The 23,009-nt window shown below is 44.5% G+C and overlaps 1 protein-coding gene across 2 annotated transcripts in view; it reads left to right on the forward strand.

Annotated features, from left to right (window-relative positions):
* Positions 1 to 554: 554 nt before the first annotated feature.
* Positions 555 to 23,009, forward strand: part of LOC306930323 (inter-alpha-trypsin inhibitor heavy chain H3-like) — a 29,410-nt gene continuing 6,955 nt past the window's right edge. The window contains exons 1-17 of one of the 2 annotated variants that reach the window (XM_079511229.1): positions 555 to 682; positions 3,578 to 3,610; positions 3,715 to 3,738; positions 5,107 to 5,261; positions 5,447 to 5,551; positions 6,618 to 6,780; positions 7,514 to 7,624; positions 8,246 to 8,350; positions 8,671 to 8,694; positions 9,808 to 9,924; positions 11,343 to 11,511; positions 14,304 to 14,429; positions 17,099 to 17,280; positions 17,878 to 18,063; positions 20,568 to 20,707; positions 21,426 to 21,586; positions 22,023 to 22,049. In XM_079511229.1, coding sequence (XP_079367355.1) covers positions 572 to 682; positions 3,578 to 3,610; positions 3,715 to 3,738; positions 5,107 to 5,261; positions 5,447 to 5,551; positions 6,618 to 6,780; positions 7,514 to 7,624; positions 8,246 to 8,350; positions 8,671 to 8,694; positions 9,808 to 9,924; positions 11,343 to 11,511; positions 14,304 to 14,429; positions 17,099 to 17,280; positions 17,878 to 18,063; positions 20,568 to 20,707; positions 21,426 to 21,586; positions 22,023 to 22,049 — 1,939 coding nt within the window. In that variant the 5' untranslated portion in view covers positions 555 to 571. Of the gene's footprint in view, positions 683 to 3,577; positions 3,611 to 3,714; positions 3,739 to 5,106; positions 5,262 to 5,446; positions 5,552 to 6,617; positions 6,781 to 7,513; positions 7,625 to 8,245; positions 8,375 to 8,670; positions 8,695 to 9,807; positions 9,925 to 11,342; positions 11,512 to 14,303; positions 14,430 to 17,098; positions 17,281 to 17,877; positions 18,064 to 20,567; positions 20,708 to 21,425; positions 21,587 to 22,022; positions 22,050 to 23,009 lie in introns of both variants that reach the window. The other variant, XM_079511228.1, reaches the window with a different exon arrangement.

The following is a 23,009-nucleotide window of genomic DNA, read 5'->3' on the forward strand; positions in this document are numbered from 1 at the left end:
CCAGGACTGACTGTCACTTGACCCAAGTTGACCGGGACCGGCTGCGGGTCGGTTCGGACTTCGGACCCCTCACCCCGGGTATTTTCGAAGCCCGAAGACCTCTATGCTGAGGTCAGGTCTTTTGGTTTTTCAGTGGTGCAACCACTCCAAGGAACAGCAATGTCCTTGTTAACCTATGTGACTTTAACCTATGTGACTATGAGTACCAGTAGGGGCAAAAGTGGCGCTGTTGTGCCAGAAACAGAGAGATAGTGCTGCACTGTTGCCTGCTAATGAGAGAGAGAGAGAGAGAGTGAGAGAGGGGGGGGGGGGGGGGGGGGTAGGGGGAGAGGGGAGTTCACCACTCACCACTCAGTTCACACGGGTGTGATTTTTTCTTTTTAGCCCTCCTCCTGGAGAGGAATAACCTGACTCCGCCATATGGGGCAGCAGAGAGTACACTGGGTTGGGGGAACCCAGTGTACTCTCTGCTGCCCCATCTGGCGGAGTCAGGTTAGGAGAGGGAGGGACATTGGGCTCTCCTCTGGGCAGTGAAGTGACTGAGTGTTTAGTGGAGTTTACAAGTGTAGTCATGTCTAGGTGGAGGAGTGTTGTGCTGCTGCTGTGGAGCTGTGTCTGCCTCTGGTTTCTCAGCCAGGCTCACGGAGCGTTGGTTATCTCCCGACATGATGCTGACATACAGGTATAGTAAAGTTACAAGTATTGTTTCTGACTTTCTGCTGTTGCTGTTGAATTTATGATAATAACAGATCTCATTTATACCTCCACCCTGGGCTCCCCCAGAGACGAGTTAGTGTCGAAATCGGAAGTGTCCTTGACTCCTTCTTGAGCAAGACTCTGAAGTTGAACCCCTATTTTGCTCTAGCCTTAGTAGCCTATAAGATTTAGACTCGTATGTATTTATTGATTCTGACATTTTTATGTCAGTCGATAAATACATGTACGAGAGTCTAAATCTTAGGCTAATTTTGATCCAGATGTGCAGGTTGGTGCATGCCTTGCGTGTGTGTGTGTGTGTGTGTGGGTGTGTGGGTCAATCAGTGCCTGAGAGTCATGGTAGACGGATGAAGAGGCGCAGGCAGGCAGAGAGAAAATAATGTTCTCGGAGTCGGAGGTCGGTTTTATTTGCAGTTAGTACATACAGCAGTAGCCATGGTTCACATGACGCTCATGATAATCATGACAGTCATGTTTCAGGGCGAATACAGCAGAGGAGGACAAGCATGCAGCCATGCAGGCAGGAGCCTGATCGACTGTCGACTGACCACCGTGGTGGCCAGCCCGTAATGAACACCATCCTTACACTGAGTCAGAATATAGTAGGAGGCACAGTTATTTAGGGAACCTATAGCTCCTTGCAAACAAGAATGAAACAAGTTACAAGACCGTAAGGGGACAGCACAATAGGTGCATGTTCTGACATGCCTCAACACCATGAGCAAACCTGCATGTTCTTCTATAATATATCAATAGTGGCCAGTATAGCTATTTCCACTGCCTAGCCCAGCATGGTTCCCAATTATCATGTCAAGGACCCCCAGATTGACACTAATTAGCCTGCGGACCCCCATTTGAAAAGACATGCCAGGGACCCCCATAAGAAGATTTTTACGGCTCTAGCAGAGATCCTCAACCCGTTTAATTTCAAGGACCCCCCCCTCCCCCCCAGTTTGACATGCATTAGTCTATACCCATTTAATGGCATTTCTATCTCTGGGCCCCCAATTGATATTGTTAAAACAATTCTGAGAGTGTATAAATGGAACAGGACCATTTGGTTCCATTTGTACACTCTGAGTTACAGACCCATAAGGGTGCATTTGGTTCCAAACTATCGTTTAGCTGGGGACCCCCTGGAACTGCCTCAGGGACCCCTGGGGGTCCCCGGAACCACTGGCCTAGCCTGTTAAGGATCCCTGTGTGTCGTAACGACATAATGTTTAAAGATAAAGAACATGAAGCGTCGAAATAAATAAAAAGTCTTCTGAAAGAATATATTATATTCATTTTCACGGTTTTTCAAAAAATAGCAGACCTGCTATTTTTCAATAGCTAAAGTATAACATAATGCTTAGTTAAAACACCAAAACGAGTTCCCGTTCAGAATGGGTTAATTTGGACTGTCCCATGAATGTGAACTAGCAGAAAACATGGTCAATGTGTGCTTATGATGCAATCACAGGTCTTGCGTTTATTATTATTATTAATTTTTTGAGGGCCTGCTACAGTATATACAGCAGGGGTCCTCAACTAGAAATGCTGAAGGTCCACTAATACTTTTTGAAAAAGACTAAGGTCCGGTCCCATGCCACGCAGCGCGGGCCACGCAGCGGCCAGCGGAGAGCGGGGCTCTATATGTTTTAGTACAGTCACACCAAGGCAAGCGTATACAAATCGGATCCCCTCCCAACCAACCAATACTGGGGTGCAGAGTATGGAAATAAAATGTTTCACAAATATTCCCCTCCAAAAATTCACAGCAAATGAGAGGTATTGTGTTGAGGCACAAAGAACACATTTATTTTGTCAAGTTAAAAAAAAAAAGTGTCCACAACTCCACATAGAGGTGGTCCGCGGTCCGGTCGTGGTCCGCGGTCCGCCTATTGAGGACCCCTGATATACAGCTTATGTCCACACACGTCTCGTATTTGCCATTGACAATGAAAGGAGAAATTAGGTAATAATATGTCCGTCAAATATGTCGTAAATTTGTGACAACACAAACAATAAAGATGAAGTGCCACAATTTTTGTATTTTTCCAGTTTTTCATGTGTCTATGAGGTGACAGTACTTCATTAGACACCCTGGAGTCGTTTTTATGTGCAATGGTGTATTAACTTTGTATTTAGGGTTTCTTCCTGGAGGCTGAACCCTTGACAGTCAAACGGGCCAATGAAATAAACAGTAATATAGTGATATCTCATTATCAGCCCCTCCCCTAACCCCTCCCCCTTTATCATACAACTACAGCTGTGGGTGCGGCTTCAGTTCAGGTGGATCACACCACCCATCACCACCCACCAGGCAAACAAGTCATGCTTAATGAACTGGTGGGCGTGTCCACATAAAAACATGATTTTAACAAATACTGTACACAAAGTTATTCCTCCTTATATTATAATAATACCTGATGATCATGTTTTAGGGTGGAAAAAAATCATGGCACTCCATCATTAAATGCCATTGACAATGAAGGGAACATTTCCGTCATATGTAGACGAGCACATCGGCTAACCAACCACATAAATTCAGTTGTTCATGAGATGATGTATAATAATAAGATCACCCCTCACTTCACACGGGTGTGATTTTTAATTCTTAAACTCTTTAAAGATTTCTGTTCAAATATAGCAGATATACGTGCTCGCAGCGTGGCACGAAGTGACTCACATGTGAGCTTGTATATCTGCTATTTGAGAACTACTGTTCAAACCACTATTCTAAAAATAGAGTTTTCTGAAGAGTTTTCTGAAGTGTGAGTGAGTTGCATGGGTTTGCAGGCTACATTGTGTAAATTGTTTAATTTAATATAATTGTAACAGTGATGATTATTCACCTTTTCTATTTGAATTTCAGGAGACACAGCGTGCCCCCCCAAGGTTACTTACGGTAAATAACTGAAGATGTCTATAAGTTAGAGGCTGTACTATTTTTTCTTATACTGTATTTATCCATCACATTATGATGAGTCTCCCTTCATATTTGTATTGCAGAAAAGAAGCACAAACAACGCAGAGGTAAGAAATGCATATCCAGCCTGGTGATGGGAGGAAAAACAGATCCGTCGTTAGAACACCAACCCGTCGTGGTGGCAAGATGTTCAGGAGAGGAGAAATGAGACGTAGCTTGCGGAGTTAGTTCAGTCAGACATACTCGAGGGGGTTCATGCCATGCTCAAAGGCGCATTCTATACTCAAGGGGTTAACATGCTGCATTACTATGTGGGTGTACAAGTGTGTGCAAGTCCTTCACGTAATTCGCCGATGCGGCAGTCAGCTGACCAATTGGGCGGGCTACTTAAGCTCACTAGACTGCATGCTCTTCCTGCCTTCCTCTGCATATGGTTCCTGGTTGTATGTGATGTTTTTTCCCAGCACCACCGGTGGGCTCTGTTATTTAAGCTCCCCATGGGGTTTTTGAGTGGTGTAAACCACTCCTACAACTGGCTTTTGTGTGCAGAAAAAATGAGCATGGTTGCTATGTTCAAAATAATTTCTGACGTAATTAAATCACACCCGGGTGAACTGGATGACCATAGCAACCATGCTCATTTTTTCTGCACAAAAAAAGCCAGTTGTGAAATCACATCCGGGTGTGATTTCATTACGTCAGACATTACGTCAGACCACAGCTGATCATGCTATATAAAACCTTACACCACTCAGTTCACACGGGTGTGATTTTATTATTGTATATCTATCTCCCTGCTCTTAATGTTTTATGTTGGTGCTGAATCGTGTTTCTCAACTGTTTTCTCAACAGAGGTTTAAAATATTTAAATTTAAATTAAATTTGAAGCTATGATTCCTTGCTTTCACATGACATGAAAAAATGAAACTTTAAAAAAAAATGTCAGTAACGGACGGTCACAAATGAGCTCATTGCTGCTGTAGGCCTACATGTGGAATAACTGACTTAATGTTTTTCATGACCTGTCTGCAATTTGCAACTAGACCTAGACCTAGACAATACATGAATGGTTAACCCATTAAGACCTGAGGCCGATTCTACAAATCGTCTCTGTCAGGGGTGGAAGGCTCATATGTCCAAAACGGTTACTTTTCAGGATTTACATTCAAAAATAGCAAAAGTAGCAGATTGATCAGCTCAAAACACTACACGCCACATTTCGAGCTTGTAGATCTGCTAATTGTGATGCCTTTGGGAGATGTAGTATGAGCAAGTATAGGCACTAATTTAGAAAACTATCTCTCTCTCTGTCTCTCTCTGTCTCTCTCTCTCTCTCTCTCTCTCTCTCTCTCCCGGCCTCTCCCTCTCCCGGCCTCTCCCTCTCTCTCTCTCTGTCTGTCTGTCTGTCTCTCTCTCTCTCTCTCTCTCTCTCTCTCTCTCTCTCCCTCTCCCTCCCCCCCCTCTCTCTCTCTCAGGTGGAGGTGGACAGCGTTACAGTGGACTGTACCGTGGCATCTCGTTTCTCTCACACCGTCATGACCTCCAGTACTCGGAACAATGGCGACTCCCCGCAGGAGATCTTCTTCGAGGTGGACATGCCCAAGACCGCCTACATCACCAACTTCAGCATGTCAGTGCCAACCCTATGTCTCTTCGTTGTGTGTGTGTGCGTGCACGCATCTGTGTGTGCGCGTGCGAGAGTGCGTGCGTGTGTGTCCTGTATCTCCCTAAACATAGAGAGAGAGAGAGCTGTAGACCTCTACTACACATTATTTAACCTTGTGTGCTTTCTAACTCTTCTCATTGTGTTTCCAGGGAGATAGAGAATGATATGTACGTCGGGGCGATCAAGGAGAAGAAGAAGGCCAAAAAGCAGTACGAGGAAGCGGTCTCATCAGGCCAGACTGCTGGACTGGTCAAGTAAGTCACTTAATTACATTACCCATTAAGACCTTAAAGGGTTAGTTCAAATTGTTGGACTTAAAGCTGTAGGAAATGCATTCCAACTTTGACCCCTCTAACACAGGGGTTCACAGGGGGGTCGCCAAAATTATTTTTGGGGGGTCCCGAAATTATTTTCCACAAAACATTATTTTTTTCTTTTTTTTGCAACTGAATGGCTGGAAAATGGAAATGAAGAGTTTACATACATTAATACACATAGTACATGCATAAACCTTCCTTAATGAATCTGGTTTCAGTATTCATTTATGATATATTTTCTCTAATATTAAGGTTATTTTTGCAGTCGTTTTGTATTGGGGGTGGGGAGGGGGGCGGCGCGGGGGTCGCGAGACATGGCCAAAGCATTTCCGGGGGTCCCCATGCAGTCAAAAACGTTGAGAACTCCTGCTCAAAATAGCAGATCTACAAGCTCATAGCGCGGCACCGAGTGCCGCGCTATGAGCTTGTAGGTCTGCTATTTTTGAAAAATCGTGAAAATGTAGTGCAAATCTTTAAAGATATATTCTTTCAGAGCGAACGTTTTTAACTCAAATCTTTGCTTCTGGGGGGAGGGTCCCTGGAACTACATATTTTCAGATGGGGGTCGGCGGCCAAATACATATAATCTTGGGGGTCCTTGACATGAAAATGAACGACTGACATAGAAACATGGTGAAAAAAATAGTCACATGGAACTATTTTTGTGACCAGTATCACAACGCCAGTTACGCCAGCATGCAGCAGCACAAACATAGGGGTCAAAGTTAAACAAAGTAGAAATAGGTCAACAATACAAACTACGCTAGTTTTGTTGATTCATTTATTTGAGTAAATGTACTTAGTTACTTTACACCACTGCTTAGGAGGCAAGTGCCGACATCAACTTGCATCTCTCTCTCTCTCTCTCACTCTGTATTTCTGTTAGCGTGCATGCAGCATGCTCATTAATTGCTCATTAATTGCTCATTAATTGCTCATTAATTGTCACATGATTCCTGATATGTGGTTTTTCATTGGTTCTGGTGTGTCTGCGTCTCTACAGGGCCTCTGGAAGAACAATGGAGAAGTTCTCTGTGTCGGTGAACATCGCTGCAAACAGCAACGTGAAGTTCATTCTGACCTACGAGGAGCTTCTCAACAGGAAACTAGGCCACTATGAGATCCTGACCCGAGTCAAACCCAAGCAGCTGGTCCGCAACTTCCAGGTGGAGCTCCTTGTTGATCGCATCCTTATGTTGTTCTCATCCCACACTGGATGGATATTTCACTTTCAAACATGTTTGGGGAATGGGGGGCAACATGCGTTGCTGGTTAAGACACATTCGTTGCTGGTTAAGACTCACCTGTGGCTTCCGCATGTGGTTAGGGTTTGACGTACCGTATGGTGTCGGACTGTTGTGTGTCGGACTATTTAGTTTGTCCAACCAAAGATATGCACCTGAATGTTCTACTCTGGCTTATGTGAACACCTCAGACAGTTTTTAAGTTGCTTGATTGAGTATTTAGATATTTGATATTCATTTTACCTGCGTGACGTCCTAGACAAAACCATTGTAACTTCAAAGTCCATTTTAATGAATTTTAGATTAATTGTGAAAACACCCGTCGTTGGTTCTGATCACTGATATTGTCCTTCTAACGCGTGAGGGTGTTCTTTCAATTCATACATTTTTTAAATATTTTTTATAATATAAAATAAAATGGGGTTTTCACCAAAACCTGAGTAGACGTTAACAGGACCCCAAACATGATTATAAGTGAAATATATCATGTGAAATATATCCCTTTAATGAAAGACTCGTCTCACTGTGTGTGTGTGTGTGTGTGTGTGTGTGTGTGTGTGTGTGTGTGTGTGTGTGTGTGTGTGTGTGTGTGTGTGTGTGTGCGTGTGTGCGTGTGTGCGTGCGTGCGTGCGTGCGTGCGTGCAACCTTGGACAGATTGTGGCAGATATCTACGAGCCACAGGGTATTGCATATGTTGATGCCTATGGAACCTTCTTATCCAATGAGCTGCTCCCTCTGGTGGAGAAAACCGTCACAGACAAAAAGGTAGGGGGCTATTTTTATTCATTAATTTCATTCATCATCTTTGTGTATATTCTACCCTACCAAGGGCAACACACACACACACACACACACACACACACACACACACACACACACACACACACACACACACACACACACACACACACACACACACACACACACACACACACACACACACACACACACACACACACACACACACACACACACACACACACACACACACACACTGCAACTTCCCAAAGCATTCTACAGTAAGCCGGCTGGGAAGTGGTTTTGATCCACAGGTTGAGAACCACTGTTCTAATATCTATCAGACGTGGCAGATGTATGTTAAATGGTGCATTTATATAGCGCCTTTATCCAATGCGCTTTACATAGATTGTGCATTACATTCACCCATTCACACACACATGGCAGCTGAAACCATGCAAGGCACCAACCAGCACATCAGGAGCAATTCGGGGTTCAGTGTCTTGCTCTAGGACACTTCGACACTAACTCTGGGGGAGCCCGGGTTCGAACTGGCAACTTGCGGTTACCATCCGGCCACTCTACCCCTAAACCAACGCCGCCCCTACGTTTGCACTGATGTGAAAGTATATTGCGTCCTTCTATCAGGCACACATCTCCTTCTCGCCGACACCGGAGCAGCAGAGGAAGTGTCCGGGCTGCGATGGAACTTTGATCGACGGAGATTTCGTCATTAAGTACGACGTGAACCGGGTCACGAGCCTAGGGGACGTTCAGGTCAGTACGATGTGAACTGTGCCACGAGCCTATAGGGGACGTTCAGGTCAGTAGGATGTGAACCGGGCCACGAGCCTATAGGGGACGTTCAGGTCAGTAGGATGTGAACCGGGCCACGAGCCTATAGGGGACGTTCAGGTCAGTAGGATGTGAACTGTGCCACGAGCCTATAGGGGACGTTCAGGTCAGTAGGATGTGAGCCGGGCCACGAGCCTATAGGGGACGTTCAGGTCAGTAGGATGTGAACCGGGCCACGAGCCTATAGGGGACGTTCAGGTCAGTAGGATGTGAACCAGGCCACAAGCCTAGGGGACGTTCAGGTCAGTACGATGTGAACTGTGCCACGAGCCTATAGGGGACGTTCAGGTCAGTAGGATGTGAACCGGGCCACGAGCCTATAGGGGACGTTCAGGTCAGTAGGATGTGAACCGGGCCACGAGCCTATAGGGGACGTTCAGGTCAGTAGGATGTGAACCGGGCCACCAGCCTATAGGGGACGTTCAGGTCAGTAGGATGTGAACCGGGCCACGAGCCTATAGGGGACGTTCAGGTCAGTAGGATGTGAACCGGGCCACGAGCCTATAGGGGACGTTCAGGTCAGTAGGATGTGAACTGTGCCACGAGCCTATAGGGGACGTTCAGGTCAGTAGGATGTGAACCGGGCCACGAGCCTATAGGGGACGTTCAGGTCAGTAGGATGTGAACCGTGCCACGAGCCTATAGGGGACGTTCAGGTCAGTAGGATGTGAACCGGGCCACGAGCCTATAGGGGACGTTCAGGTCAGTAGGATGTGAACTGTGCCACGAGCCTATAGGGGACGTTCAGGTCAGTAGGATGTGAACCGGGCCACGAGCCTAGGGGACGTTCAGGTCAGTAGGATGTGAACCGTGCCACGAGCCTATAGGGGACGTTCAGGTCAGTAGGATGTGAACCGGGCCACGAGCCTAGGGGACGTTCAGGTCAGCTGTCAACAAAATACAAACAGTTTTCCATCCATCCATCCATCCATCCATCCATCCATCCACCCACCTTCAACAGCTTATCCGTAGTCGGGTCGCGGGGGCAACAGCTGTGTGTGAGTGTTCCAGACTTCCCTCTCCAGAGCAACATTAGTGACTTCCTCCCGGGGGGATCCCGAGACGTTCCAAGGCCAATGAGTCGATGTCTTTCCTCCAACTGCGCCTTGGTCTGCCCCAGGGTCTCCTCCCAGTGGGACGTGATCCTTGGTCTGCCCCAGGGTCTCCTCCCAGTGGGACTTGATCCTTGGTCTGCCCCAGGGTCTCCTCCCAGTGGGACGTGCCTAACAGTTTTGAACCTTAAAATCTCACATACTTCTTGGCCTGAAATGAAAATTCCTTGCATGCTTGTCGATGTGCTATACTTTTGATATTTTTGGGTTAGTCTTTTTTTTTTATCTTTTTCCCCCCCTCAGATTGCGAATGGATACTTCGTCCATTTCTTTGCACCTCCTGACTTGCCCAGAGTGCCAAAGAACGTGGTGTTTGTGATTGACATCAGCGGCTCCATGCGAGGGAGGAAGATGAAGCAGGTGAGAAGGTCTATGTGTATGGGCACTTGTGTGTATCTAAGATTCCATGCGTGGCCAAAGGAAGCTGACTCCCGGGGTCTCTTCCGGCTTTTTAGACAGCTGGTGGATGGAAATGAAGCTCCACCCATGCGGCAGATTGCCGCGACGGCCAGATTCCCGGAAAAGCTTGCCCCAGCGGCATTCTGCCGCGTGGGTGGAGCTTCATTTCCATCCACCAGCTGTCTAAAAAAACGGAAATGACGCAAAACACAGCTTCTTCTGTCCATGCATGGAAGTTCAAGTGTGCCCAGGCTGTATGTGAGACAGTCAGTGTGTGTGTGTGAGAGAAACATTGCGTGGAAATGTGTCTATAGAGCGTCACAGTCCCGCCCCCTTTCATGACGACGCCAGGCCCAGGAAATAATTCCCAGTGCATTTTCCCCATAGACATTTCAAAAAGTATTTATTTAACACAATATTTTGGACCAAACAAATAATTACAAAGAAGAAAAACAACAACAAAATGTTTTTTTCTTCTTTCTAATTAATTGTTCGGCCCAAAACATTGTGTTTATTGTCATGATTTGTCACAACTCCAGTTGGCTTTGTCCGTGGCGTAAACGTCTTTAAATAAAAAGTCTATGAGGAAAATGAACGGGGAATTATTTTCCGGGTCTCTCGAGGGGGCGGGACTGCGACGCTCTATCATGCAATGAGCTCCAGTGGCACTGGTAAGTAAGCCTTGCCGAGCCATGAGACATAATATCTCCTGTTTCTGTAGCGTGAGGCAGCTTGATGTACAAGTACACCCCCTGGATATGACGCTAGTATGTCGCTGGGTCTCTTACCCCCAATTCAACCTTTGGTGCCAAGCAGGGAGGCACTGGGTCCCATTTTTCCCAGTGTTTGGTATGACCCGACCCGGGGATCGAACCCCCGACGTGGACACTCTAACCACAAAGCCACTGAGCTGGTGGTGAGTGGTGGAAAGTAACTAAGCACATTTACTTAAGTAAATGGGCGGGAACCACTATTGGTGTTTTAAGCATTATGTTATGCTTTAGCTGTTGAAAAATAGCAGATCTACAAGCTCATACGAGCTTGTAGGTCTGCTATTTTTGAAAAATCGTGAAAATGTGGCACAAATTTGGAATATATATTCTTTCAGAGCGAACGTTTTTAACTAAAATCTTTGCTTCTGGGAGGTCCCTGGAACAACATATTTTCAAATGTGGGTCGGTGGCCAATTACATATATATTTGGGGGTCCTTGACATGAAAATGTTTGAGAACCACTGATATAGAAAACTGTCATGATTTAGAAGACATTTGTAGAATCGTTGTCAGGTCTAAAAAGATTTTGAGGTAAAGTAAAACATGTAAATTACTTCCCCCCCCCCCCGACCCCTGCTGAGCTGTGACCTTTGTGACCCCGTGCAGACGCGAGAGGCCCTGCTGGCCATCCTGCAGGACCTGCATGAGGACGACCACTTTGCCATCATCCTGTTTGATAGCGAGGTGGACTTCTGGAGAGAATCTCTCACTAAGGCCAGCCAGGAGAACGTGGCCCAAGCCCTGACCTTCGCCAGGGGGATACATGTACGTGGATGTACGTATAGAGCACTGTTGTTTTCGTCGACTAAAACTAAGACGAAAAATGTTCGTCGACTACCCTTTTTCACTGACGAAAACTAAATGGAAACTAAATGAAAACTAAGCTATGATGACTAAAACTAAGACTAAGGCCCTTTCCCAATTCCTTTTTTAACCCTACCCCTCAGCCCTTGGCCCTACCCCTTATCCCTTGCCCCTTCCCCTTGTCCCTTCATAATGAGTGTCAAGGGGTAGGGGGATAAATCATCACCCTAGGAATTGGAACGTCCCTAAATATTGAACGTCCCTTGTAGATATTGATATATTGATATACAACCTGTTCTCAGAAAATAGCTGATCTGCAAGCTCACTACAGGCCAGTGGTCCCCAAACTTTTTCATGTCAAGGACCCCCAAATTGACACAAATTAGCCCGCAGACCCCCATTTGAAGAGCTATGCCAGGCACCCCATATATTTTTACGAATCTAGCAGTGTCACGGACCACCAGTGTGACATGCATTAGTCCATGGACCCCCATTTGATGGCATTTCTGTCTCTGGGATCCCCAATTTATATTGTAAAATCAATGTTAATTAACTCTGAGTGTACAAATGGACCCTTATGGGTCCGTTTGGTTCCAAACTATAATTTAGCCCCCTGGGGGTCCCCATAACCCACTTTGGAAACCACTGCTATAAGCTGTAGATCGGCTATTTTGGGAGAAGAGATGGAACGTAAATATTTATGGCTGTGGTTATGATGAAATAAATATATTGTAATTTTGTCCCATCTTGGTAGCCCACCAGAATGTAATTCAGCTAGATATAGCTCTTTCTGACACACTGCTCAACAGTTGTACCTGATTCATTGATTATTGTATTAACAGTTTGTATAGAATGGGTACAGTTATATATATATATCATATAGCCTACAGGGTTAGAAAAAGGAAAAACTATTTACAGTATAGAAATAAGGGGCTGTGGTCATTGTGTTCATTGTTTTTAATATCATTAAGAACAGAGTCATTTTCTATCATGGAAGTCGTGGTATGCTAATAATAATATGAATGATAATGTTTCAAATTCAACAACATTTAGGACAATCGTGATTCATCTCCATCCAATGTACAGGCTGTACAGCAGCTTGCAGTCTGTTCCATAGCTGGTTTGCCTGGGGGGGAAAAAACAACACCATTGCTAATTAGTTATGTAACTTTTGCAACTTGTGGGGATTATCATAACATTGGTCATGATAAAACCATACCAGCTATCACTGCAGCGAGTAGCCAACGTTATGCAGCGGCAGCGTTATGTAGGTACAGTAGGCTATTTCACGGCTTTTAAGAGCTCCAAAACTGCAGAATGTTGACATATCGTGGTCTGGGGGTCGGACTGATGCCTGCTAGTTAAGCTAGTAGTTTGCATCCGAGTTGTTCCACCGGGGCACCGGCGGTAAATAAAAAATAATAAAGCGCCGATGCGAAATTAATGGGTAACGTTACCGTAACGTTGTATGAATGCAACGCCGTAGCATATCGTTAGTTCAAGTGAGGTAACGTTAACCTTTGCTAGAGATTGCGATATTTTTGGCGATGCAGATTGTTAACACATTCAAATAATATTGGTTAATATCATATTCTTCCATAAGTTCCATAATAAAGGACTGAAAAGGCGTCTTACCTCGTCCGCCTTCCGCCCTCTGTGTCATGTCCCTCCGTTTTAAGTCTGGTCGCGATATCCCTTGGTTTGAAGGGGATCCTAACCCTCGCCCTCGTCCCTACCCCTCGCTCCAAAGAGAATTGAGATAACCCTTCCTCCTCACGTGAACGCGCATCAGCAAGGGGAAGGGCTAAGGGAGATGGAGAAGGGGGGAATTGGGAAAGGGCCTAAATGTATTGACAATTTCGTCAACAAATAAAAACTAGACTAAAATGTTAGGAAGGGACTAGTGGACAAGAGATCCAGTATAAGTCATTTTACACTTGGTTGCATGCTGAAAATAGCTGATCTACAAGCTCACAACGCGTCGCACTGCAACGCGTTGTGAACTTGTAGATCAGCTATTTTCAGCAAGTGTAAAATCAGCCATTACGACGACATCAAGGCCCGCCAAAACACATTTTATTCGACTAAATCAACTGTAGATTTAGTCGACTAAAACTAACACTAAAACATTCCAGGTGACTAAAATGTGACTAAAACACTGGTATAGAGATGTTGGCCTGCCCTATACCGATAGTAAGGTTTACATTTACTACACTAGCATGACTGAAGAAAAAAAGGGGACAGAAGTATAGCATGTGCTTAAATTCATATTCAGAAAATGTTTCAGATGTCAACAATGTCTGAGATGATGGAATGATGATGGATGATCTCTCAGAGGCCTCTAGCCTATGGCAGGCCAGTCTGGTGCATCTCAGAGGCCTCTAGCCTATGGCAGGCCAGTCTGGTGCATCTCAGAGGCCTCTAGCCTATGGCAGGCCAGTCTGGTGCGTCTCAGAGGCCTCTAGCCTATAGCAGGCCAGTCTGGTGCGTCTCAGAGGCCTCTAGCCTATGGCAGGCCAGTCTGGTACATCTCAGAAGCCTCTAGCCTATGGCAGGCCAGTCTGGTGCGTCTCAGAAGCCTCTAGCCTATGGCAGGCCAGTCTGGTGCATCTCAGACGGAAGCTGCTCCAGTGCCTCCTTCTCTTATGAGACCCTTACAGGTCATTGTACACAGTTGGCTGTGTGTGCGTGTGTGTGCGTGTGCGTGTGTGTGCGTGCGTGTGTGTGTGCGCGTGCGTGTGTGTGCGTGCGTTCACCTTCCAGCGACCGATATCAACGACGCAGCGCTGGCTGCCGTAAACATGCTGCTGACAGACAGGCAACACAACAGACTCCCAGAAAGGAGTTTTGACATGATCATCTTCATGACTGATGGAATGCCACGCGACGGTGAGCTCAACTCCTGAAATGTAGCGTATACAGTAAGATAAGGGCACGGTGAGCTCAACTCCTGAAATGTAGCGTATACAGTAAGATAAGGGCACGGTGAGCTCAACTCCTGAAATGTAGCGTATACAGTAAGATAAGGGCACGGTGAGCTCAACTCCTGAAATGTAGCGTATACAGTAAGATAAGGGCACGGTGAGCTCAACTCCTGAAATGTAGCGTATACAGTAAGATAAGGGCATGCCGGCACGGTCACTCCAGCCTCTCATGGCTCACTATTGAGCAAATCATTTCCTCAAGTTTGGCCACATTTTTCTTCTGCATTATTAATTCAAAGATGCCTTGTTTGAACAAATCGATTATTGTCAAGATATACACACCCACAATACAAGACATGCTGTTAACACTCCCATCGCCCAGGACGAAGTTCTTTGTCCTTTCTATTAGTAACGGCCGACGCCCAGGACGAAGTATTGTCCAAAAGACGAAGTTTATTGATATGAGAACGGATCGCATGGCTCCACAGCCTGGGAGCGCCTGTTGGGCAATCCTCTGTGTTGTGCAAGAGTGAGACGTCATCGAAAAACTCCCTCCCCTGTTTAGCTGATGAAAACGAAAATCTTAAAACGTTCATAACTTGCGATCTAAATCATCCCGTCTAATAATGAAAAAATATCCTGTGTTAGACGGCGCTCCGCTGTCCAGTCGCTAGTCGCGATAGATTTATTCTTGTCTCCTGTTGTTGTCGATCGACTCTGGTGTGGCTATCGTTAGCTGCTACACACACATCAACAACAACTTCCGGTCCGTCCGGAAAAGGAGTCCGTGTTTATAAATCGAATGGGCGCTATAATGTAATGGATTAAATAACCCTGAGCGATTAAAGTGTTAATGGTGATATTGCTGTACCTAGTTCAAAGACAAATTCAATGGAGAAAAAAAACACATTTTTAGAGCTATAGATTTTTGGAATAATTTAGCACTTAATCCGTCTAACAAAAAAATAAATCAGCCTTTAAGAAAAAGGTAAAGAGTTATTTACTTGAATATAGACTTTAGGCTAAATAGTAAATACATGTACAGTTATTCTATACCAGTGTTTCTGTTTTAATCTGTTTTATAATTGAGATGTGATGTATGTTATTTAATTGTGTTTTATATATATATACATATATTGATATTGATGTAACTGAATTGATGCAATTCATGTTGTTGTGTTCTTTTTTTAATGCGTTTTGTAATATGTTTTGTGTGGACCCCAGGAAGACTAGCTGACGGGGAGCTAATGGGGATCCTTTTCAAATAAACACTGCACTAAGGCGTGATTCATACTCCTATTTTAGAGCCGAATAAAAGTCGGTTTGGCTCTGTAGAGCCTACAAATGTGACATTTGAGGTTTGGGGGGCGGGTACCGTCCTGAAGTCGGCTCTTCGGTGCTACTGAAAATTTCTGACAAGCCGAAATCATTTCGGCACTACAGCGCCGAAACAGCGGTAAAATAGGAGTATGAATCGGCCCTAATATTCTACCTATGAGGGCGGATTCTGCCAATGCATTTCAATGGGAATGGAGCGGTTTGCTAGCATGGTATACAAAAATAAACTCCGCTCCCTTGAAAACATTTCATGATTATGTTGTCTAGCACAAGGGGGAGGGTTAAGGGGGAGAGGTTTACCAGGCTAGCGGTTTGCTGCCATTTGCGGATTTCTTAAAAGAAAATCACACCAGTGTGAAGTGAGGGGCGCTCACTAATCTACACTAATACTGTAGCTGAATATAGGAGGGGCTAGCGCACCTCAAGAAAGAAAAAAACAACGTTCCATTCCCATTGAAATGCATTGGCAGAATCCACCCTAAAAGTGCGGTGACCGACCGTGCCCTTATGCAATTAAACTAAAGATAACTCATCCTTGAAAATGAAAGTGTCGTTATGCCGCAAAGCAAAGTAAAGTTATTTGTTTACCCAGGGTAAGTGGACTAAGCTCGAGATGCTTGTTTACAGCCACGCCCTGCTCATAGAACATTTCATGGTTGGGGTTCAATGCCTTGCTCAAGGGCACTTCAGCGGTGGTAATTTGAACGTGCCGGTCCGGGGATTCGAACTGGCGACCTTCCGGTATCAAGACCGCTCCGCAAACCGTTCGGCCACCGCTGCCTCCTGCATTCCCTGGTAGACTGAAACCTAGTAGTCTGAAGTAGAAATCTGCTCTCATGGCGCACAAAACATTTTCAGATGGCTGGTCCGCGGCCACATCCATATCAGTTTGGGGGTCCTTGGCACCAGTGGCGTGCACAGATAGACACTAGGGGGTGCTAGAGCACCCCCTGCCCTTTTGGCAATGTGCCCCTTTGAAAAAGGGGCACACCACTCGCGCCACTCGGTGGCGCGCTATGAGCTTGTAGATCTGCTATTTTTCAATAGCTAAAGCATAACATAATGCTAACACCAAAAGGGGTTCCCGCCCAAAATAGATTAAGGCAACCGGCCGGTTCCACGCGCTGCACAAGGTGCCCTTTTTTAACTTGAGCACCTGCCCCTCTAAATGTCTGTGCACGCCACTGCTTGGCACAACATTGTCTGGGGAAATGTTTGTGGTGTGCTGTCAGGGAAAGATTACATGTCCATTTTAGTGTTTAGTGATATTGTATGTGTGCATTTATGGACACGCAGGAATCACCCACCTCCCAACAATCCAAGAAAATGTCCGTGAAGCTATTGACGGGAAAATGTCTCTCTTCTGTCTGGGAATTGGAAATGATGTGGACTACTCCTTTCTGGATGTGATGGCTCAAGAGAACAAGGGACTGGCCCGCAGAATCTACGAGGCCTCGGATGCCACCACCCAACTCCAGGTGTGTGTGCGTGCGTGCGTGTAGGGGGACTTTTAATTCATCTTATGAATACTGGTATAGAGCGTCGCAGTCCCGCCCCCTTTCATGACGACGCCAGGCCCAGGAAATAATCCCCAATGCATTTTTCCCATAGACATTTCAAAAAGTATTTATTTAATGACCTTTTAAGCGTCGTACAAAGCCAACTCGAGTTGTGACAAATCATGACAACAAACACAATATTTTGGACCAAACAAATAATTGCAAAGAAGAAAAACAACAAAAAAAAGTGTTGTAACCTGACGTTTTTTTTCTTCTTTGTAATTATTTGTTCGGCCCAAAACATTGTGTTTATTGTCATGATTTGTCACAACTCGAGTTGGCTTTAAATAAATACTTAAAATACTTAAAATAATACGTATTTAAATAAATACTTTTTGAAAAGTCTATGAGGAAAATGAACGGGGAATTCTTTTCCGGGTCTCTCGAGGGGGCGGGACTGCGATGCTCTACAGCAAAGCACGTTGTACAATTTTAGTTTTGGATGTACTTTAAATTTCCATTAGGAAATGTATATATAATGCTTCTTCACCTCTTCCTCCTCCTCTTCCTCCCCAGGGTTTCTATGAGGAGGTGGCCAGTACTCTACTCTTAGAGGTGGACCTTCGTTACCCTGACAACACGGTGGATTCTCTGACCAACAACCACTTCAACCAGCTGTTCAACGGCTCAGAGATCGTGGTGGCTGGACGACTGAGTGACAATGACATCGACAACTTCATGGTGGAGGTGTTCGCCAAGGGGGTGAGACAGAGGAGTACTGCAGTCTCTTTAGCTGAGTATCGCTCACCCATTTGTTTTTTTTGTCTTAGTTTTTCCTGCCAGTTTTCTCCTAGCAGACCTATTGTTGCCTGATTTCACCACAGGCTTGTGTAATCTTGTAATTGCTGACCCCTACTGGTTGTCTCCACCAGGCCGAAGGCATGGGGAGAGAGTATGTTTTGCACTCCGTCCGTGTGTCCGTCCTTCCGTCCGTTACCAGTTAATCTCCGGCAACGTTAACCCGGTCGATGCCAAACTTTGCACACACAACTTTGCCAACGATGAACCTCTGCCCCACATTTTCCAGAACGGCCTGTTATAGCGCCACCATGAGGCAGCTTTTCACATTTTTTACCTAAAACTGCGTGAAACGTTGCATGCACACTCCCTAGAGGCCAAGGACAAACCTTTGACCTGCATTTTCCGCATCTGCCTTTTATAGCGCCACCAATAGGCCGACTTTTGTAAAACACATTTTTTGATATTACTCCTCCAGATTCTGTCCAAAAATCTCACAAATCGTTACACAGTATCTCTATGGTCATGTGCTCAAGTCGGATCTGTCCGATATTTCATATTCCATCCTAATTGGCTATAATTGGCTTTCACAGTTTGCAACATTGCCCCATTTTGAACAAAAGCCTCAAATCATGAACGCAGCGTGCAATTTACGTGAAATCTTTCACACATTTTCTTACTAGGCTGAGGAATATATCCCACCCTTTTCACATTGGCCTGTTATAGCGCCACCAACAGGTTGATTTTTGCAAAACACATTTTTGGAACAAAATGCCTCAAATCATCCAATTGCCATCAAAAGCATTTTGCCAAACATCACCCACACTCCTATCCTCCTGGTGGAGACCTGTGCCCAGAAGGGCACTTTTTCTAGTTGCTCCTATATTGCCCTGCCTGGCCGGATCCTGGAGGATGTATCCTCTGTGGTTGGCATGCAGTGTTGATTTTGACAGCACATTTTGATTTTGTTTTAGTCGTAGTCTTTTGAATAAAATGTTATCTGAAATGTTTTCGTTTCAGCCTAGTTTAATCGACTAAATGTCATAAGATTTTAGTCAACCAAATCTACAGTTGATTTTGCCAACAAGAATGGAATCTGGCAGGCCTTGATGGCATCGTGATGCCTGATTTTACACTTGGTTGCATGCTGAAAATAGCCGATCTACAAGCTCACATCGCATGATTGCAGCATGACGCGTTGTGAGCTTGTATCTGCTATTTTCAGAGCACGACACGGCGGCACTCACCCGAGCGCAACCAAACGTAAAATGGCTCGGCTTTTACTGCATATCTTCTCCACTAAGTACCTAACATTTCAGTCCATTTTTTTTATCTGTTGACGAAATTGTCAATATATGTAGTCATAGTTTTAGTCATCGTAGCTTTTAAGTTTGTTTTTATTTAGTTTTCGTCAGGGAAAAAAGGCAGTCGACGGACATTGTTCGTCATGGTTTTAGGTTTTAGCTATGGTTAGCAGGGTCTTGAACACTGCACCACCCAAGCACCCTGACGCACAATGCATACTCATTTCTCCTGTTCAGAAAGGCTTCCCTGAGGCTACCCTCACAAAAAACATGCAGTAATCCTGGTCTCTAAACTGCCTCCCCCTGGCCAGCCAGGGCGCCTGTTGGAGGGGAAAGGAACTGGTTGGAATAACGTGTTCCTTCCACACGCTACGTCCAACCAGGGAAACTCCCCCCTGTCAGGTGTAAAGGAGCAACTTGGACACTCAGGCATGAAGGAAGCATGAGTTCAAGTCCGTTGCTCTCCTCATGTCCCCCACATATGGGGACTAGGTTGGCGGAGGGTGTGTTAGAGCCCAGGATCACATTAGATAATTGACACAGGGGTGAAAAATGGGTTACAAAATCGTGGGATAAAAATTATTAAAACAAATAAGAAAAAGGGTATTTCATTTACGCATCATTCATAAATGTATTATTTTTGCCATTTAGCAGACGCTTTTATCCAGAAGCGACGTGAAATCGAATAAGTAGAGTATGAACTCGTAAACAATTAGCTAAATAGTCACTTTGGTAGTATGTCTTAACCCATTTTGGGCGGGAACCCCTTTTGGTGTTTGAAGCATTATGTTATGCTTTAGCTATTGAAAAATAGCAGATCTACAAGCTCATAGCGCGCTACGAGCTTGTAGGTCTGCTATTTTTGAAAAATCGTAAAAATGCGGCACAAATATTTGAATATATATTCTTTCAGAGCGAATGTTTTTAACTCAAATATTTGCTTCTGAGGGGTTCCTGGAATAACATATTTTCAGATGGGGATCGGCAGCCAATTACATATGATTTTTGGGGTCCTTGACATGAAATAGTTTGAGAACCACTGATACAGAAACGAGGTATTTCAGAAAACTGTAATTTTATTTAGAAGACATTTTTTTAAATTTCCAAGTCGGGTCTAAATGTCTTAAAGTTGACATGGCTGTTCCCTCTCTTCTCTTTCCGCAGTCTGAGGAAGACTTCCAGGTTGAGGGCAGGGCGAGCTCCGTAGATTGGAGCGTTATCTACCCAGAGAAGGAGTACATCTTTGGGGACTTCACGGAGCGCATGTGGGCCTACATCACCATCCAACAGCTGCTGGAGCAGAGGTCTGTTTGAATCCTATCAAGCTATTAGCTTACTCTGTCTGTCAGGACTTTGAGGCTATTCCGTTTCTTAGAATGTACTGTAATAATAATAATAATAATAATAAAACTTTATTTGTATAGCACCTTTCATGACATGAAATGCAGCTCAAAGTGCTTTACAGAGCAATGGAGAGGGAAAAAAGGAAAAGAAAAGCAAGGCATAAACATTAAAAAACAAGAGCAGTAATGAGTGAGGACATGAATAACAAAAAAATTAAAAAACAAATCAATTAAAAACAAGGGTGTAGAAGTGGGTCTTGAGCTGTGCTTTAAAAATGTCTACAGAGGCTGCCTGTCGAAGGTACAGTGGGAGTTTGTTCCACGCCGTCGGCCCGTAGAAGCAAAAAGCTGCTTCCCCGTATTTTTTAGTTGCCATTTTTTTAGGCAAAGCGAGCAGGCCAGCAGTGGAAGACCTTAGGGGGCGGTTTGGGACATATTTAGGCAGGCAGTCATGTAGGTAGGAAGGTGCGAGACCATTGAGAGCTTTATAAACAAGTAGAAGAATTTTAAAATCAATCCTTAAAAACAACCGGAAGCCAGTGCAATGAAGCCAAAACTGGAGTAATATGTTCTCTCATCTTAGTTCTAGTTAAAACTCTGGCTGCTGCAGGATGGCTAATAATCAATACTGTCTGAAACTCTAACCATCACATTTTGTTTCAATTTAATCTTTCTCCAGTAAGACCGGTAGTGCGAAGGAGAAAAGCAACGCCACAGCCAAGGCTCTGGAAATGTCCCTGCAGTACAATTTTGTCACTCCGCTGACCTCCATGGTGGTCACCAAGCCTCGGTCTGAGGACGGAGAGACCGGTTCCCTCATCGCTGACAAACTGACCGAGGGTAAGGACCATGGAATGGGAAGAAAAACAAAGTGATACACAGTAAATAATACATACAATTTATATAGCACTTTTCAAGGTACTCAAGTACCCCAGTAAAGGAGTTCATTCCAAGTTTTTTTTGTTTCATTTGTTTGTTTGTTTTGTTTTAGGGTGTGAAAAAGCTAAGAGACCCTTATTTGTATAGTTTGTAGCAAAGCTTGTAAGAGACCTTTTGGTTGTACCGTTTGTGGCAAAACCCGTAAATATCCAAGACACACACACAGAAGAAAACCCTTTTCCTGAACTTCTTGTGGTAAAAACTCTCAAACTTTATTTTTCCTGACTTTCCTGATTTCCTTAAAAATTACACAATGGGAATTACAGTCAATTACAGTACAGTATACGTTGTCACCTTCTTGCCTAAAAGCTTTTCATTCTTTCTTTTTTTTCTACAGAGCAACGACAACGAGCAGAGAGACTAAGTAAAGCATTCAGTTAACACCCAGCAGAATAATGGTTTTCTGCTCTCCATGTATGCATTGTTTTAATGGGACTCAAGTCAAGTCAAGTAAATTGTATTTCTAGAGCACATTTAAAACAACCAAGGTTGACCAAAGTGCTGGACAGCATAAAAACAAACATATACAGTAGAGAAAATGCACAAACTGTCATGTTGTGTCTAACCAGGTGTTTTAATGGGACTGTCATGTTGTGTATAACCAGGTGTTTTAATGGGACTGTCATGTTGTGTATAACCAGGTGTTTTAATGGGACTGTCATGTTGTGTCTAACCAGGTGTTTTAATGGGACTGTCATGTTGTGTAAACCAGGTGTTTTAATGGGACTGTCATGTTGTGTATAACCAGGTGTTTTAATGGGACCGTCATGTTGTGTATAACCAGGTGTTTTAATGGGACTGTCATGTTGTGTAAACCAGGTGTTTTAATGGGACTGTCATGTTGTGTATAACCAGGTGTTTTAATGGGACTGTCATGCTGTGTCTAACCAGGTGTTTTAATGGGACTGTCATGTTGTGTCTAACCAGGTGTTTTAATGGGACTGTCATGTTGTGTAAACCAGGTGTTTTAATGGGACTGTCATGCTGTGTAAACCAGGTGTTTTAATGGGACTGTCATGCTGTGTAAACCAGGTGTTTTAATGGGACTGTCATGTTGTATAAACCAGGTGTTTTAATGGGACTGTCATGTTGTGTATAACCAGGTGTTTTAATGGGACTGTCATGTTGTGTAAACCAGGTGTTTTAATGGGACTGTCATGTTGTGTCTAACCAGGTGTTTTAATGGGACTGTCATGTTGTGTAAACCAGGTGTTTTAATGGGACTGTCATGCTGTGTAAACCAGGTGTTTTAATGGGACTGTCATGTTGTGTAAACCAGGTGTTTTAATGGGACTGTCATGTTGTGTAAACCAGGTGTTTTAAT

The sequence above is a fragment of the Electrona antarctica genome, assembly GCF_951216825.1.
Source record: "Electrona antarctica genome assembly, chromosome: 9".
NCBI lineage: Eukaryota > Metazoa > Chordata > Actinopteri > Myctophiformes > Myctophidae > Electrona > Electrona antarctica.